Source organism: Helobdella robusta (assembly GCF_000326865.2).
Source record: "Helobdella robusta unplaced genomic scaffold HELROscaffold_41, whole genome shotgun sequence".
NCBI lineage: Eukaryota > Metazoa > Annelida > Clitellata > Rhynchobdellida > Glossiphoniidae > Helobdella > Helobdella robusta.
Genome location: NW_008704941.1, coordinates 175,678 through 195,521, shown reverse-complemented (window position 1 = coordinate 195,521; position 19,844 = coordinate 175,678). Strand labels below are relative to the sequence as shown.

Below are 19,844 nucleotides of genomic sequence, written 5' to 3'. Positions count from 1 at the left end.
TGATTCTATATATAAATATATATAGAATATATATAAATGACCCCACAATGTTGTTGGAAAATAGAAGCATGCCACTCAGAAAGGAAAAACGATTCTTCTCTTTTCACATGGATGAGTTTGAGTAAAGGTAGGAACTTTACCTGACAAGTTTTATGGAGTCTTAAACCTTGTATGAATATGCATAAAAATGTGCGCGTTCATTCGACATGGTCAACCCGGATCTTTAGTCATTGGGACGAACACGGGGCGGTTTTGCCTCCCGGGCTGGGCAAATATAAACGTGAATGATGATATGTATATACATACATACATACATACAGCCAATATGCATCGAGGTTCTTGGCCCGATGGACCCCAACACCCTTAAATTTCTTAAGGAAATATGCAAAATGATCAGCGTCAGATCAGGCGACAGCAGGGAACTGTTTTTCGCAACTAACCACATTTCGTGCTTGTTGCAGCGGTTCCTGCGTGTCTGTGTGCTTGAAAATATCCAACTGAATGCCGACATGTGCAATTAACGACAAATCAAAATGTTAATCCATTTGTTACATGATGTTTGACGGTTCAGTGTCACTCATCATGTTTTGGTTTTAACATACATACATACATACATACATACATACATACATACATACATACATACATACATACATACATACATATATACATATATACATACAATCGGATTTGTAAAAATATCAGTATTAGGTCAGGCGATAGTAGGGAATATTTTTTCGCTATGAATAATATCTCGTGCATTCAGCAGTGGTTTTTGCGGGTCTGTGTGTTGGAAAATGTGGAGTTGAATGCCGACGGGGTTGAGTGACGTTATAGCAAATAAAATCAAATTTAGTCAGACGCTTGGCTTTTGGTGTCATTCGTCAATGATTTGGTTTTAACATAAAAAAAAACATACATACATACATACATACATACATACACAACACACAAACACACGCACACATACTGTAGCATTTACCAAACTTTTTCCAGTAATTGAAGACATTTAATGAAAATGTTAAAAACCTGACGAGTGTGCAGAGTTACAAAATAAAAATGAATGTATATACTTGTGAGAATTTTATTTTACAAGTCATTTTCACGTTAATGTGAAAAATGAACAAATGAATTTTCAAAAAGTTATCATCAAATAAAAAAGCGTTTTATTATAATATGTATTTTGATGCTCCGTTCATTCATAAAAATCAGGAGATTAGGCAACGTATGTGTACACCTTTCTGCAAAGGAAAAATTTAATTATTTATTATTAAATAATCAATTCTTTACAAATTGTAATCAATGATAAAATCAATCCTCGTTTATAGTCTTCATCCGTTATGGGTTGGACTTTTTTATTCCATTCATCAGTTTCTGCTTCCAAGCCGATCTATCCATTGCGTCTGTCTCATTGAAACAAAGTGCCTTCAAGTCCTCCTGTACGGTCTGCGTCCAGGACTTTTTTGGGCGACCTCTTGGACGGGTGCCAGGCACCTGGTGCCTAGTAACGGAAATTAATGTATCGTTTTCGCTTCACTTCACATGGTCAAACCATCGTAGGCAATGACGACGACATGCATTCTTCAACGTGCACAGTCCCGATCGGTTCAAGATTTCGGTTGTATGAATATGGCTCCTTAGGACAACATGCTGCATCCAACGAATCATCTTCATGTCAGTTCGGTGGAGCCGCTGTTTGAATTTTGTTGTCATCGGCCAACGTCTCTGCACCATACATTAGAACAGAACGTATAGCTGTGTTGTATAGTTCTGAGCGCAGCGGTAGAAGAATGCTACGCCGCATCAGTACCGAGGCAAGAAGGTGCCATCTGCCCCACACCGCACGTATGCGTCCACGAACGGCGGCATCAGCTGTTCCAGTACAATCCAGCATATCTCCCAAATACTGAAATGAAATAACAGTTTCGATCCCGGTAATCGTATCATTATCTGGGCTCGGTTGTCGCGGGTTGATGCAGGCGGGGCATACGAAATCAGTCACATTTCTCAGTGAGTCGGTAATTCTCGAGTATCGACTGTGACACCACTGCTGACATCGTAGGCATTTGATCGAGTTGCTTCCAACTCCAGCCCCACACACTGAACATGGCCAATGACCAGAGACCACAGGCTCAGCGGTACCAACGGTGATCATAGATTTTGTATTGTCAAGGTTTACCTTTAGCCTGTGTTCGGCAAGCTGGGTATTCCAGACCTCAAACTTACTTAGGTGTGTCTTTTTCCGAGACCGCCGTAAGAACGATATCATCTGCATATATCACATTCCATATGTTATCTGAGCGTATCGGTTTGGTTATTTCTTCCATCACCGTGATAAAGACCAGGGGGCTGAGTATTGATTCCTGATGGACGCTGACATTAATATCAAATTCATTCGGGTTACCGGCTGTTGTGCTGACCAGAGTTTGTGTTAGAGTAAGTTGCCATAACCAGCCAAACCAGATATCCGGGAACAAGCTGTTTACGTAGACTCCACCTGAAAGCCTCACGAGGAACTCTGTCAAAAGCCTTTTCAAAGTCCACAAAGACATGTATTTTTCATGTAGTTGACGAATGATATAGATAGCATCAATGGTGGATCTCCGTGCCATGAAGCCGTACCGGTAACCACCCATTGAAACGCACGACAACAGTCTTCTCTTAAAGACTTTCTCAATAACTTTAAGACGTATACCAGAAGACGTATACCCCGAAATAAGAAGCATAAAACCTTTCTCCTTTTTCTTTATATATCGGCACAGTTGTGCTACTGTTCCATTCCACTGGTAGTATCGATTTACTGCACATCTCCCGATAGATGTGTAAGAGGGCTCTGAAGCCTGCCCCACCAGAAGCCTTGATGATATCATTTGTAAGTCCAGAGAGACCAGCCGCTTTACCCACCTTTATTGCTTTCAGCGCATCCATAAGCTCCTTAGCTGTGATGCCCTGAATCGGTCCTCCCACCGGAAGTGCATCAAAGTCCACTCCAATAGGATTTGTTTTATTCAATAACTGATCGAAGTAATCCTTCCAGTGATTCTTCACTTTATTCTGCAAGGTTATTATGGTGCCTTTATTATTCTTTATGCATGTGGCACCAACTATATCCTTTTTCAGTCTTTTGGCCTGATTTGCTATTTGGTAGGGTAACCGAATTTGTTCGCCTTTACTTCCAAACAGCCATACCTTGCATTGATTTGCACGAGCTATTGCAACATGACGATTCGCTTTTGTTTTCTTTGATCGGTATCTTTCGACCTTCATCAGTCTTCGTCTTCTGCCATTGTTTGAAAGCTGCTTTCGTACTGGCGATAGCATTTTGCACTGTCTCGTTCCACCACCAAGTTTCGCGGTGGTGCTGGCATTTTGGTCCAGATTTTCCACATACAGCTGTTGCAGCGTTCACTAGGGTGTCCTGAAAAGATTTCCAGGTTATGTCTACCTTCTCCAGACAATCCAGCTGTGCCGATACCAACTTCAGTTTCTATGTCATTATTTTAGTAGGCATTCGATCAGTTACAGGGCGTGATCGTTCCATGATCATATCGGCCACCAGCAATCAATGTTGGGGGATGCATGCTTCGCCTGGAATGACTTTTGTATTCCTGAATAGTCGTCTGTGTTGTCTGACGACAATAAAGTCAATTTGTATGCATGACATCCCGCTTTTATATGTGATCAAAAGTTCTGCCCTCTTCTTAAAATAAGTGTTCAACAGGAAGAGTTTATGGCTTTCAACAAGTTCCAGAATCCGCATACCGTCTTCGTTTTGAGACCCGTAGCCAAAGCCTCCATGGACATCGTGGAACCCATTTGCTTTATCTCCAACATGGCCGTTGAGGTCGCCACATATCAATGGTATCTCGGATGACGGTGTTTTATGATGGCATCTGAGAATGTGTTCCAGAAGTCAGTTTTTGGCGTCTTCGGATTACCCGGTCTGTGGTGCATATGTGCCAGTGATTCTCGAATGAAGATTCCCATTCCATTTTGGACTGTCATTTGGCCATTCCAGAACAACTTGTAACTCCCAATGAAAGAGACACCATTTGATTACCATCTTGTTTCCTGCAGAGAACAGATGTCAATCCTTCGCCTTTCCTGCATGTCGACGATCTACACGGAGCGTCCAGTAAGCGATCCAGTATTTAAAGTGCCAAGTCTGATATTCCAGGAGGGGACGCCCGATTTTCCGCAACATCTCTCCACTGTTGCTTACTTCCCGGATATTGTCACCCCTTGACCATTTAAGGTCTTCCAGAAAATAGGGAATCTTTTCATTTTTTTTGTGATGACATGAAAGATGTTTGGATCAAAAAATTTTTATATCTGGAATTGCCCAATACCTAACGACAACCACCAGTTATAAGCAATGAGCCTAACCCTTTTGCTGAAAGCACACAAAGCAGCGCGGTTAAAGTTTATCTCGTGCCCAAGAGAGCACCGGTGTAAGCAGTGCACCTAGCCTTTGGGTCAAAGGTCCCTGTTCTACAAGGCAACGGCAGTGGATGTAGAATCGAAAATCATCCGCTGTTGGAGCTGTTGTCCTAGGATCCTCCACGTCTTTCATCGATGTCTCCTTTCTTCTGGTAAGGTTGGTTCGCGGCATCTTATTCCGTATTATTCGATGCAATCCTAGAAGGTCTCCATGCCCAGGACTTTTCCCTATCCACCCCCTGGGGACGCGCCTCATAGCCAGTGCGCCCCAGCATAATCAATGATGATAAATAGTAATTAATGAAGATGTTTAAGTGAACCGTAGATCGTGAATTAAAATTTAATTAAATAAATTAATTGAATTAATTAACAATTTTTCATAATGATTACCTGTCCTCTGGAGTTCTTGAAAGATATTCCCTTTCTATGAGACCTTCGATTCGTTTTTTAATGACAACCGGGCTTGGAAGAAACCTAGCTTTTAGCTGCTCGGTGACCTGTCCACGCAAGAGCAAAAAATAAAAATAGGATACTCTCCATTACTAATACTTAGCTGAATATTGACAATTGACAACAGTTATCACAGTTTAAAATGAAATAATAAAACAATAACATAAGATTTTTTGTTGGATATTGCACAAATTTGAAAACAATGATATAATAGTTATAAGAAATTAAATATTTGATTTTGTTGAACATGGTACAATAAAATTTTTTTAGCCAATTTTCAACGTCAGACGTCTGATCAGTCTACGAATGATGATAGGCGGGGGACTTCTTTGTATTTAAACCCGACATCTTAACCATTACATCATTCACATCAAATTCTGCATCAAACTTGAAAATCTTTCATAAAATCTACAAGAATCATTAACCCTCCTAAACTTTCCTGTAAGAAATCAAACACTTTTGCAGGAATTTCAGTTCTTTCTCTGCATTGCACTCACGCTATAAAATCCTGGACCATATAGCGGCGACACCTAATTTCTTTTTATTTACCAGGAGCACCACGCTAATTATTTTTTGTTTACTAAACCTTGCTCTTCTAGAAAAACTTGCAATCAACAAACGCCATCCCTATTAAAAATTAAAACATTTTTCCATTAAGATGTTTGTAGTTATCTTAATAACTGGCATTTGTCTTTTATATACTTTCTTTTTCTCAGACGATTACTTTCATTTTCATATTGTTAAACTATGATGCAACGTTTTTTTTACAATAAAATCCTCCCCCAACTTAAAGTGGAAACAATTGCTTCCTCTCCCTTTTTCTATAGACGCCCCTGTTTAAAACTATTATCTAAAAAATATTTATCGTTAACATTTTTATAAGTTAGAATTAAAATAGTTAACCTCAGCCACGAGCACATTGTGTTGTAGTTGTTTTCGGGCCTTCATAATTCGGACAACTGCCGCTTCAATCGTTCAATGACAAATCAAATATATGCGTTAAAGAAAATTTCTGTTTAAAAGCCAACCAACCTCCTAACAATTAATGAGAACATAGATAAAAGGGCTGTAACGATTTTGACTTTGGTTGAAATTCGGTATTTTTTGACATTCGGCTTAGGCAAAAATTTTGGCCAAAGTTGAATTTAATTTTTTTGCTTTTTTCAAGTAAGCTTCAGCAAAAATTAAAAAAGCTTAAAAAAAGTTCAACAAAATTTGCAACATCAATGCATAAAAATATTGTCAGTATTATTTGTTAGCACCGGGTAAATAATACATAACCGGATATCGTTAAATTATTATTGCTTATGAGCGTGTTACTTTCATTAGTAACTGATGCACAAATGTGGTTTCGGCTTCTGCATCATCCAAATTTAAGATCGGCAGAAATCAGCTTCGACCGAATTTTTAAAATTCGCACTCGGTACAGCCCTAACAGAAAAATAGAAATAGCATTAAAAACAATTCCAAGTATAAAAGGATATTCATGTTTCCTATCTTCATCAACTTTGTTTCTTGTCTCAACTCTTTCTGGTTCTGAATCGCTCTTGTTAGTGACTGTAAATTAAAAATTAAATAAAATTTGAAATTAGAAAATGAAAAAAATCGGTTAAAATGTTGAAAAATGTTAATTAGATGATGTACAAACAAACCTGCTTGGATCTTGACTCGAAATAGCTTAGAAGTGAATTGATCATTTACAGTGAATGAATGGTTTGGTTCGATCTCCTTTGTCTTTGGATCTTTAGTGAGGACTCTTTGTGTGATCTTACCGAGAGCAAGTGATTGAACGGATCTCATGAGGTCTCGTTCTGGGATGTCTGTCTCATTTTTTATCTCCTCATAAGTCCACACATCTCGAGAATTAAACAACATTAACACCACCTAAAATTATAATTTAACAATAGATATTACTATATTTATTTACAAATATTAACTTATTATCATACATATAACAATATATATCGATGTAACAAACCATTTGATATGTGGAAACTTGAAGGATATGCTTCCTCAGCCCTCCAGATTTACCCTGAGCGACGGCCCCACTGCAGCTTTCATCGTCGTTGGCATCCATCGATCCATTGCTACCACTTCCTGCTACACCTCCACCACCCTGGCTTTGTGAAGACCGTTTTGAAGCATGAAACACAGCATGTAAATCTGCAGATCCATGCTGTGCTTGCAGACTTAGCTGTCGACCACTGTGTTTTCCTAAGTAAAATCTTAAAAAAATATTATATAATTTTTACGCTATCTCAAAAATGAAAGCGTGACGTTTCAATTTGCTAAATTATTTTCTATAGCTTTAGGTCAACAAAGTATTAAAAACAAGTAATATTATTTTATTTGAGACCTTTTTTAACTTTTCTTAGACTTTGTTTTTTCAGCATCTACCAACAAATTCTAAGATGCCTAACGCTAAAATCTACCAAGTTGTTTTCAAACTTAATTTCCTTCATCACAAATGGTTTTAGAATTTTTGTCAAAGAACCGCTAGCCCAAGAAGTACTGAATATTAAAAGGATTAACTCACGTCTCATGTGGATCAAGACTCACCTAGAAAAGCAAATAATGACTATTTTTTCTGCATGCGCACCACAGACAGGCGAATCAGAAGAAATGAAAAATGACTTCTGGGCTGCGTTCTCTGACACCATCTCAACAATACCAAATTCTGAAACAATCCTGATTGGAGGCGATCTCAATGGCCATGTTGGAGAGAAAACAGATGGTTTTGACAAAGTGCATGGCGGTTTTGGCTATGGAGAACGAATTGAGTTTGCTGAAAGTCACGGGTTTTTTTATTGAACACATATTTTAGAAAGAGGTTGGAACATCTCATAACATACAAAAGTGGACCATCAGCTACGCAAATTGATTTCTTCGCTGTTAAGCAACAACACCGACGAAAGCTATTCAAAAATGTCAAAGTTATACCTGGCGAATCATGTGTCGCCCAACATAGACATAAGAGTCTAAGCAAATGTCTTGGAAAATCAAAACGTGGAAGTTGGAAAGCAGTATTCATCGAGAAAAATTTCAACAGATTGTTGCCACACAGTTAGACCACCAATCGCAAGCCAGTACAGATTAGAGTACATACAAAACCATTTTGATAAACGCTGCAACTACAGTTTGTGGGAAAACTGGTACAGAACGCCAGCATGAACGGGACACTTGGTGGTGGAATGATACAAGCAATGGCAAAAATCAAAGTCTGTTGATGACCACAAAATTTTCCGTGTGAAGAACAACTATGCAAGACGTCAAGTTGCAATGGCTCGGACAGATCAGTGCAGAGTGCTCACTAAAAGCAAAGGTGAACAAATGAAATCTCTGTATCGTATAGCAAAACAAGCAAAGCGTACGAAAAAAGACATAGTTGGTGCCTCATGTAACAAAAACGACAAAAATGAGATGGTTCTTGAACAAGATGAGATCAAGCTACAGTGGAAAGAATATTTGAACCGTCTGTTAAATGAAACAAATCCCATCAATGTCAACTTTGACGCTCCACCCATCAAAGGTCCGATTCCAGACATCACTGTAGAGGAGCTTACAGAGGCTCTGAAAGCTATGAAGGATGGAAAGACAACAGGGCCCTCTGGACTCACAAATGATATTATCAAAGCATCTGGTACTGCAGGTATCCAAACGTTACTACAACTTTGCCGTGAAGTCTGGACAAATTGCTCAATGCCGACTGAATGGAACTATAGCATGACAGTTCCGCTATACAGATCCATTGAACTGTTTATCATATCGGGGTATACGTCTGTTAGAACACTCTTTGAAAATTGTCCAGAAAATCATTGGGAGAAGGCATCACAATCGGTAATTATCAATTTGGCTTCAACAATTGATGCAATTAACATCCTTTGGCAACTGCATCAATCCACAACAACAAAGTCCTTTCAACAGAAAATGCATTAATCAAATTCACCAATAACATCACTTTCAACCACAAAAATAATCTTCATTTTCTTGCAGTTTTTGATGATTTTTCAAAGGCGTTTGATTGCGTCCATCATGAAATCGTTTTAAAAAAGCTAGATAACTATGGTATCAGAGGACCATTATTGCTTCTGCTGAGATCATATTTAACAGACCGAAGCCAGTATGTTTCTATTAATGGTATATCATCATCAGCGTTTCCAATTGTTAGTGGAGTTCCCCAGGGTAGTGTGTTGGGTTCGCTTTTATTCAACATTTTCTTGAATGACGCAACTAATTCTTATTAAAAACTATCTCATAGTGTTATTTATGCTGATGATTGCACTATTTATTCCAAATCACATGACCTAGCAGATCTAGTTTCAAATACCAACAAATCCTTATCAAATTTATTTCACTGGACAACCTTAAATAAGATTTCGATCAACTTCAAAAAAACAAATTTCATATTTCCGAACAAAAAACCTGCTGTATAGATGATATTCCAGTAATTATTAATGAAATCCCTATTCAAAAGGTGGACACTTTCAGATTACTGGGAGTTTATATTGATGATAAATTAAATTACAAGAAACATATCTCCAACATCATAACCAAAGTTGACGTCAATTTAGAGATAGTCCTCAGAACAAGAAAATATTTAAACCACAACACTCGTAAACTGCTTTATAATTCGCTTTTCTACTGCCATTTTTATTATTGCAACTTAGTCTGGGGATGTGCAAATTCAACAACGATAAATAAGTTATTTTCGAGACAATAAAGATTGGTCGCGTATCTATTTCGGAAAAATTTTTTATATCAAATATAAACATTTTCAATGAGAATAACATTTTAACAATATTTGAAATTAATTCATATAAATCTTGTCTATACATATAAAAAATTGTTAATAAGATTATTTTTACTTCTGACAATCACTTACTACAAACTCTTACATTTTCCAAAAACAACATTTCGTCTAGGCATAACAACAAACTATTAATTAACACTTTATTAATTAAAGATAAATTTGTAGGAAGAAATTTCTGTTTTTACGGTCCGCTCCATTGGAATAAACTGCCTTACTATATTAAATCTAATGTAATTTATAATTCTTTCAAAAAACTATTGAAAACATATTTTTTATGCTGTTCATAACGTAAATTGTTTTATTTTATTTCATAATTATAATATTGACTCAGTTTCTCTTTTTTTTGTTATCCCTAATTTTTAATTTCATTTCAATTATGCTAGATATATATGTATTGCTTAATTTTTTTCAGTTGGTATTTTTTATTCTTGGTTATGTGTAAATTCTGCTGAATTAGTTGAGATTTATTCTGTTCATGAGGCCATCCATAAATTAGTATTTTATTGCTAGAATGAACCTTTTTACTTTTGTAAATAAAACTGTTAAAAAAAATTAGCAATGTTTTTGAAGCCATTAAGGTAGGTACTGGAAAAGCTAAAGCTGCCGTTCGAGCACGCATACATGCAGCCTGGATTAAATGGCATCTCCTTGCCCCTTTATTGATGTGGCGTGACATCCCACTACCACTACTATCAAGACTTTATAAATCTGTGATACGTCCGGTGTTGTTATATGTTGCAGAAACATGGCCAATGACAACCAAACTGGAACAACAACTTCAACGAACCGACATGAAAATGCTCCGATGGATGCAATGAATTAGTCTAAAGGACCACATCAAATCTACCGAAATCCTGCGTCGTGCTGGTTTAGATGATATAAAGGACGAATGCCGGCAACATGGTTTGGTCATGTCAAACGAAGCAGAAACCGTGCCATAACTTCTCTTGCAGATGTTGGAGTACCTGGCACACGTCTCAAAGGCCGTTCAAAGAAGTCCTGGTCGCAAACAATCGAGCAAGACATGAAAGCTCTAAATTTAAATGAAATGGATACAACTGATCGCCTAATTTGGCACAAAAATTTGATGGCAAACAAAACAACGTCCTACCTTGGGGAACTGGGTCTCTGGACGCTAAACGAAGATTGATTTTCCTTCATCGCCAGTAGAGTAATATATCATAAAACAACAAATTCTATGATAACGACTTATGACAAAGCATCACACACATCCGAATATATATGTTCATATGTTGATAAGTTAATATTTGCAGACGGAATACCAACCTTCTGAATGTTTCAAATGCTTGCCTGGAAGTTGCAGGAATGTTACATGTGGTAGTTGATGATTGAAATGGCCAGAAGCCAGTGGTGAGGACTCTAACACACAAGTCCATGCCAAACATGTTCGCCTGCAATAATTAATGCGTTCACAGTTTTTGTTATTTTGTTACATCGTCGTGACAATAATCTTATATAATGATATTAATTTAATGATGAAAGATTTTGAATTAAATTTTATTCCCTATTATTAATACAATTCAAAGCCTATAACATCAGTTAGAATTGAATAGAGTTGAGTGAGAAATGAAAACTGTGTGTTTGTGCCTTTTATTACAAGTGTGTCTTAAATAATGTCTTCAGGACGTTTGATGGATAGTAGTATAAAATAAAGATTTGAAGACTGCTATATATTGATGACATTATTTGCAAATTTTTAATTACGTGAAATAAATTTATGAATGAATTTTTAAATCCAATTTTCTGACGAATTTCAATATAGATTAAAAGAGCGAATTATTTTATGTAAAATAAATCAAAATAAAATAATGAAAACATTATTAAATAATGACAAAATTGTAATCGGAAATTGTAATACTAAATTATGTAATGAAAATAATTGGTAATGATAATAGATATAGAATTCGTTATGGAAAAATGTGGTCTAGGAGAAAGGGATGAAGAGGAGAAAAATAATTAAAATTAGCAAAAATTATTAAAATTAGTCAAAAAATGAATGTAACAAAAAAAAACAGTAAAGATGGGAATCACAAGATGGAAAAACTGTGGAAAATGATAGATTATGTTTATTGAACAAAAATGGATGAAATTTATGACAATGCAGAGCTTTCTCAAGGGCAGACGTGGGATGGGACCATCACTTTTTGTTGTGCAGTATAATATCATTATGGAGAGGAATAAACAAACCAAAAACGGTTGAAAGAATAAACAAAGTGAGATACAGCACAAACATGACTAAAAAATTAGATGACATAAAAGATATAATCAAAAATAAATGAAAACTTACGACCAGCTGAAACTTGAAAGCAACAGTAAAAAATATGGATACTGCTCGCAAAGCAGTAGAATAAATCAGTAAAACAAAGAAAATATCATAAGACGGTTTTTACTCTTTGTATATTTATAGAAAAAAAAATTTGAATTTTAAAACTATAGGAAAATTAGAGAAATGGAAAGTATGCCAAAAAATAAATAAAAGTAGAGAATGGGTTGGGATTCAACTGAATTGGCAAAAATAAAAAAGAATTTGAAAATAAAAAAGAGAAGAGATAGGAAAAGGGATCAAGATTAATTGATTAATCGACTCTATGGAAAATTTCTGTCAGCTAAATGCTGAACATTAATTTTAAAAAATCCAAAAATTAAACAAATTTAAAAATAATCATGTAATGGCAAAGTTATCAAATGTTTAATATAAAAAGAAACATCTAGATAATAATTTTGGAAGCTGTGGTGAGGAGATATGTTAAAACACATTTAAGTTAATGAATGAATTACGCATGAAGGATAAAGAAAAAAATTACTCTTGTGAAATTGACATGTTGCCTGAATTCCTCCATGATGGTGTTAGATACTGTCATATCTTTAAACATGCCTTCCAACTTCGAAGTGAACTGGCAACCACATTCCGTCTGACGTTAGTTGAAATGACGGTCGATGATGATGACGTTAGACGGAAATACGATCGATGATGACGACGTCAGTTGATTTTTTTCAATTATTTATTATATAAGAGTGAATAGAAATTTTCTTAAAAATCCCTATTTATAAGTCAAGTAGAAATTCAATTTGGCCAGTTAATTAACGTGCATTACCACTTTGACATATTTACTCAAAAAATTTCGTTTTAAATTCATTACAAAGATTAAATTATAAAAGTTAAATATTTTAATTTACAACACAACATCGTCTCAGCCGGCGAGAACCTAGTAGTCAAGTCTACAAGAAGCACACATTCGTACTCAGCCATTAATAAAAATTTGAAATTTTCAAGTGGGACCGAATTGAACCCTTACATTTTTGGTGTCAGAAGTGGGATACACACTAAAAGGAAGAAAGTGTGTATCGGTGTAGGTAAATAGTGGAATTTCCATTGTAGAAAAACCAGAAGATACTTTTGTATTTGTATTTGATGACTTGTATAGCGCCCCTCCAAAATGACATCAGAAGCGCTAGCATCGCTGTGGATTGTTGAATAGATGATTTTTTAAACGTTTCTTAAACATCCGTCGATCCATGCCGCTGAATCTTTTCAGATCTGTTGGCAGTGCCTTCCAAATTTGAGCTGACGACACCGAAAATTTTCTTTTTCCAAAGCGTGAAGATTTGTGCCTTGGGATCACGAGATCTCCATTATCAGAAGATCTTAATCTGTTTCTGTTTGTAACCTCGGATACTGGTTGGAACTGCTCTTTCAGATAACAGTATTAAGCATTGATTGCATGTCATTCTGAAGGGAAACTTTTATACCGTACATTATTGCATCACAGTAATCAATTCTGCAGCAAATTAAACTACAAACAAGTGCCTTTGTTGACTCAACGGTCAGATATCGAACAAGTAAATATTTTCTTTGTTGAAAAGTAATTCTCGGTAAAACCGGTATTAATAATTGTAATTTATTACGAATTGGTGGTAATAAAAAGTTTAATAATAGCTAAAAAAATATTCGTTCAACGTTTTTGTTAAATTCTAATAAACGTGAATAAACGAAAACTGGTGCGTCAGTTAGTTGGACCGTGATTTAAAAGTAACGATAAAAAGGTTTCAAAACAATAAAAAAAAAACAACGTTCAATGAAATAATTTAAAATTTGTAAGAAGTGTACTTATTGGTTAAATAACAAATTTTTGTCTTGTTAGTGTTGGTAGAGGAGAATGGAGCGGCAAACAAGATCAAAAATAAATCCACCCAAGAAAAACGTTGTGGACCCGATAAAGGCAGCGCAATTGAAAAAGTTAGAATTGGAAATGCAGATATTGGCAGAAGAGTCCAGACACAGGTTGATGACCGAGGACGAGGATAGGAGGGTCCAAAAAAAAGTAGATATCCGGGTGGTGGAACGCAAACTTCAAGAGAAAGAGCTAGGACAACTTGGGAGAAATGAGTGGGACCGATGATTGACACGTGCCCGTCCGATCCACGCCGGATTGCACCATATTTCCAGCTGGTTGAAGATATATTTGAAAAGTTTAAAGTCGAAGATAGATTGAGGGCTGAATTATTAGTGTCTAAGTTGGATGCAAAAATGAGAAATGTGCTGAACGAAATCGATAAAGATGATTTACAAAATTATGATATAATCAAACAGCAGATACTTCAACGATGCCGTTTCTCTCCCACGAAATTACGTGTTGAATTTTTTTTTATCCAAAAAGACGAAGGATGAAACATTTCCAGCATTTGCAACCAGATTACACAGCTACCTCAGATTATTTTCAAAGCCGACGGGCTGAATAATTCGAACGAGTATTGACATTTCTGGTAGCAGATCGAATGAAAGAGCTGTTGCCGAAGAATTTGTTGGATTATATCCTTACCGAGAGGGAGTGGAATGGTTTGCTCATGATCAGATGGCTGATATTCTGGAGCGCTATGAAGCCAACATGAGTATGACATGTTCCACCAATCTCACGGCAGGGTATGAGGCACACCCATGATGGACCAAGGTAGTGCAAACACAAAGGGGCAGTATATAGAGACAAAAAATTGGCCAGTGTCATCAGTAAGGTGTTATATCTGTGGTAACACTGGACATCTTGCCAAAAATTATCAAAAAAAATATGGGACAAGTCAGCAAAACGGGTGATGAGATGCCAAGTGACGCAGATGTCAAGTGGCCCATTGAACATACAGATCCAAGATGTGAAGTGTAAAAGGACGCAAGCCAAAAGATTTTTTAAAGACCCTTCATAAAGGTCCAGGTACAGAGTAAACAATTCTGTGATGCTCTGATGGACAGTGAAGCAAAAGTATGTTGTATCAGTGAAAATTTTTTTAATGAGTGAAATCTAGACAGAATGGGTCAGCTGCGAATCACAGAACTGAATGGACAGAGTAAGAAGGTAGACGCCGCCTGGGTAACGCTGACTCCTAGGGTGAAGCATTGTGAAGTCATTGCACCAGTCGTGGAAGCTTGGTGTGCCATAATACCAGATGTACACAAAAGACTACTTATCACCCCTGATGTGGTTGAAAGTTTGAAAGGGGCAGAAGGATATGCTGTGCTGTTTGTGAGGTTAGAGGGAGAGACAGGAAACGCCCCGGGTAAAATTTTAAAGAGAAAGAACTCAAGTGATGGTCCACAGAAGGAACGTAAAGATCAGACGTTTTATGATCCTGAGTCTGAGTGTACCCAATGTGGAATGATGATGATTATGAGAAAGAAGGAAGAGGATGATAGTAATAACTGTAAATTTGATGTCAGCGGTGCAGGAAAGTCTGGGGATGGTCATGAGGAGAAGGAAGAGGATGATGGTAATAATTGTAAATTTGATGTCAGTGGTACAGTCAAATTTAATGATGGTCATGAGGAGAAGTTAATAAATGTAATTTTGATGTCAGCGGTGCAGGAAAATCTGGTGATGGTCATAAAGATGAAGAAGAGGATGATATTAATAATTGTAAATTTGATGTCACTGGGGCAGAAAAGTCTGGTGATGGTCATGAGGAGAAGGAAGAGGATGATGGTAATAATTGTAAATTTGATGTCAGCGGTACAGTCAAATTTAATGATGGTCATGAGGAGAAAGAAGTTAATAAATGTAAAATAGATTTCTGTGGTGTAAACAAATGTAATGTCATGGCAGAAGGAGATGATGGAGATAATCACAGTAATAACAATAATAACAATGGTGTAGCAAGAGAACCGGAGGAAGTCAGTGATAATGATGGTAACGATGTGGGTGAGGAAGGGGGATGTACGGTGCAACGTGAGGAGTTTTTAAAAGAACAGCGGAACTGTCCTTATTTGCAAGTTTATTGGAAGCTGGCCCGTTGGACAAAAAGAATTTTTATATTGAAGATGGAATACTATATGATAAAGAGACGGTGGTGGAACATATAGTAAGACAATTATGCTTACCTGCCAATAGAACCCAGACGGTTATGGAACTGGGACACGATACTCCGTTTGCCGGACACATGGCCGCCAAATCAACCAGACAGCGCCTCGCGCTCAGTTTTGGGTTTCCTGACATGTCAGATTGCATGCGTCAGCATTGTCAGTCGTGTGCTATATGTCAACTAAGGGTGATGGATAGTATAGGGCCCATGTAACCGCAGGAAACCGATCCAAAGCTACAGTATAATTACGCACTAGTGGTGGTCGATTTATTCACCCGATGGCCTATGGCGCACCCCAAGAAGTTTATCAGTGCCAGGGCAACATGTGACGTGTTGGTACAAATTTTCATGACCAACTCGGTTCCAAAAATCATCAGTTCCGACCGGGGTACTAACTTTACGAGTAAACTCACACAGGAGATGCTCACAAGGTTGAGATGTAGTCCCATATTCAATACTCCAGATCATCCAGAGGCATCCGGAGTTGTTGAGCAATCAGTCATTAAAGAATATGATATACGAGTTAGCTCATGAACAACCCCGAACCTGGCATCGAATGTTGCCTTACGTACTATGGAGCCTGCGGGAAAAACCGTCGTCCACAACACATGTAAGCCCATTCACACTACTGTTTGGTACTTTGCCACGTGGACCTCTGGCCATTCTAAAGGAATCTTGGGTGGAAGAACGTTGTTTACCTTTAAACATAGGTATGCAACTGGAAGGTTATCTCAAGTCAGTACGCAATAACTTAGAGACAGCACGTACCTATGCCGAGTACTACTCCGATAGGGAACAACGGCAATATGTTCACTATTATAATTTGAGGAGTAGCAAGCGGGAATTCAAGTTGGGAGATGGGGTGATAGTATTGATACCAACGCTGATGCGAAATAAATGATGTAATCGATGGAAGGGACCGGGAACTATTATAAGAGTTAAAACACCTCACTCATTTGTGGTCGAGCTGGAAGGTCAGAAACACCATGTCCATATCAACAGATTACGTAAATTCAACTATAGAATTGAAGAAGCCACAGTCAACAATTGCGCTATACTTCGAAATGATGAAGAGGAGTTGGATTGTATTCAACCATATATCACAAAATCACAGTAAAGGACGACTTTAAGCCACGGCGATTACGGGCATACAAGGTGCCGGAATTACTGAAAGAAGAGGTTAGGAGTTTGATAAAGGATATGTTTAACTAAGATATAATTACACCGTCAACCAGTGAAATGGCAAGTCCGATAGTCTGAATATTGAAAAGAAAACAGAGGAGTTAGACTGGCCGTAGATTACCGATGTGTAAATAAATATATATTCGGCGAGTTTTGATGCAAGGAGCGGATACTGGCAGATCCCCATGGATGAAAAGTCTCGATGGTTGACTGCCTTTGTGTGTGATGAGGGTTTATATGAATTCAAACGCATGCCCTTTGGTTTGAAGTCGGCGAGTATCACGTTTGTTCGAGCCATGAAGGAAATGACCAAAAAAATCCAGCCCTTCACCGAGGCATATATCGATGATATCGCTGTGTTTTCTCAAACCTGGGAGGATCATATGGTACACCTTCAGAAGTTTTTTGATGTGGTAAAGCAGGCTGGTATAACCTTCGACATACGAAAGTGTCGATTTGCAGAGGCCAAAATACCCTATCTGTGACATGTTGTGGGATCGGGTGAAATCGAGATAGACCCGGTAAAGTTGCAAAAACTCGACGACATTCGCCCTCCAACTACAAAGAAAGAGGTCAGAAAGATCCTTGGATTTTTCAACTATTTTCAAAATTTCATTCCCCATCTGGCCCGGACACTTCGTGTCCTCACGGATCCCACAAAGAAAGGAGCATATAGTGTAGTACCATGGGACGACCGCACATCAGAGTGCGTTAGAGGTGGTGACACGGCAATTAAGAAACGCCACTAGTCTGTATATCATAGACTATACTCGATCCTTTGGTTTAATTACAGATGCCAGTGATTACACGGTTGGATGTTGTTTAGTGAAACCTGATGACGATGGTAATGAACGTCCGATCGCATTCGCAAGCCAGAAGTTGTCAGATACCCAGCGTCGTTGGGCCACAATCGAAAAGGAGGCGTATGACATTTTATGGGCTTTGCGAAAATTTCGTAGTTGGATATGCATGTCTGTCATCTATATCTACACCGATCACAATCCTCTGACCTTTCTGACGGAGGTGGCTCCCAAGAGTTCTAAATTGATGCGGTGGGTATTGGCGTTGCAAGAATATGATATACACATTCGATATCGTGCTGGAAACAAAAATGCAGTAGACCCACTCACCAGGCTGACAGAGCCGGAGGAGGTGACCGGAAATGAGCGTAGGAAGGTGTGAATATTCCTCCGGAATATTCATCATTTGGGGAAAAGGTATGTCAGGGTTCGAGGTGCCCAGTTGAGCACCTCATGATTTGTTGGAGCTAGGAATGTGCTTTAGAGATAAAAAGAAGGTCTCAGCTGGGTTAGGGTTGGAATACGTATTTTTTCGACGTGGAGTTAGTTATTTGGTTTTGTTATCTATTGGCAGTAGTTAGTGAGTTGGTAAATAGTAAATGTTGGTAGTAGTTGAGTGAGTCGGTAAGTATTCAAGGTTTGATGATGCGGCAGTAGTGCTGACAACGTATTACAACAACCTCGTCTTTAGTTAGTAGTTTATGTCAAACGCGTCTTTAGTTAGTAGTTTATGTCAAATGTGTTCCAACAACAACCGCGTCTTCAGTTAGTAATTTATATTCACGCATTCCAAAAACAACCTCGTCTTCACAAACCGTTCGACGTGTTCACGTCTGGTCTCAGTCGACAGTAGTAGACTCAACAACAATTCAACCTAGTTACGACCGTTGTCACCGCCGAACGCCTCACAACATCGTCTCAGCCGGCAACAACCTAGTAGTCAAGTTTACAAGAAGCACACATTCGTACTCCACCATTAATAAAAATTTGAAATTTGCAAGTGGGACTGAATTGAACCCTTACAATTATATATCGAAGTTGGCTAGATAAAATTTTTAGGCGTCACTATACGCTCTGATTTATCATGGTCAGACCATATAACGTATAAATCTCAAAAATGTTAGGAATTTTAAATAAATTAAGAAACATATATCCTTTTGCAGTAACTAAAATGCTTTACTATTCATTAATATACTCTTACTCGATATATTGCTTACCTATTTGGGGCAACAGTCCGTGTTGTCACTAATCATTTATAGTTAAATGTCAGAAATATTTCTGAGAATTCTCTATAATCTAAAAAAATTTGACCATGTTTCTCATTTGTTTGATCTGAACAAAACATTATAATCACTACTTTATATAAATTTTATTTACTTATATTTTTTTTTTATAAATTATATATAAATAATGTTTCACCCAATGCTAAAAAAGTCATTTTGAATCTAACAAGAGTGGACATTTTAGACACAATAATGAATTTAATTTTCCAGTTTTAAGAACTAAATTATTTAAAAATAACACCCTAATATCTGGACTTAGATTGTGGAATAAGTTACCACGAGATATTCAGCAAATTACCTATTTTTCAAAATTCAAGTCCAGTGTCCGCACTCTACCTATTTCCATCTCTTTAATTTTTTGTCTTACATACTTTTTCTTCCTTCTTAAAATTTAACGACGATTTAATAACTTTGTTATTATTTAATGTTTCTCAACAATGATCTAGTTGTTTTCCTATTTCACAGTATGTTAATATATAACATTCATTATTTTCAATCAATCATCGTTTAGCT

The 19,844-nt window shown here is 37.3% G+C and overlaps 1 protein-coding gene across 1 annotated transcript in view; it reads right to left on the bottom strand.

Moving 5' to 3' along the window:
- Positions 1-1,216: 1,216 nt before the first annotated feature.
- HELRODRAFT_84693 (hypothetical protein) overlaps positions 1,217-19,844 on the bottom strand; it is a gene marked incomplete at both ends in the record, with an annotated part of 55,440 nt that continues 36,812 nt past the window's right edge. The window contains 10 exons of the mRNA XM_009025293.1: positions 1,217-1,241; positions 4,831-4,937; positions 5,794-5,855; positions 5,919-5,925; positions 6,353-6,447; positions 6,543-6,774; positions 6,869-6,977; positions 7,023-7,115; positions 10,988-11,112; positions 12,526-12,633. Of these exons, the coding sequence (XP_009023541.1) occupies positions 1,217-1,241; positions 4,831-4,937; positions 5,794-5,855; positions 5,919-5,925; positions 6,353-6,447; positions 6,543-6,774; positions 6,869-6,977; positions 7,023-7,115; positions 10,988-11,112; positions 12,526-12,633 (963 nt within the window). The remainder of the gene's footprint in view (positions 1,242-4,830; positions 4,938-5,793; positions 5,856-5,918; positions 5,926-6,352; positions 6,448-6,542; positions 6,775-6,868; positions 6,978-7,022; positions 7,116-10,987; positions 11,113-12,525; positions 12,634-19,844) is intronic.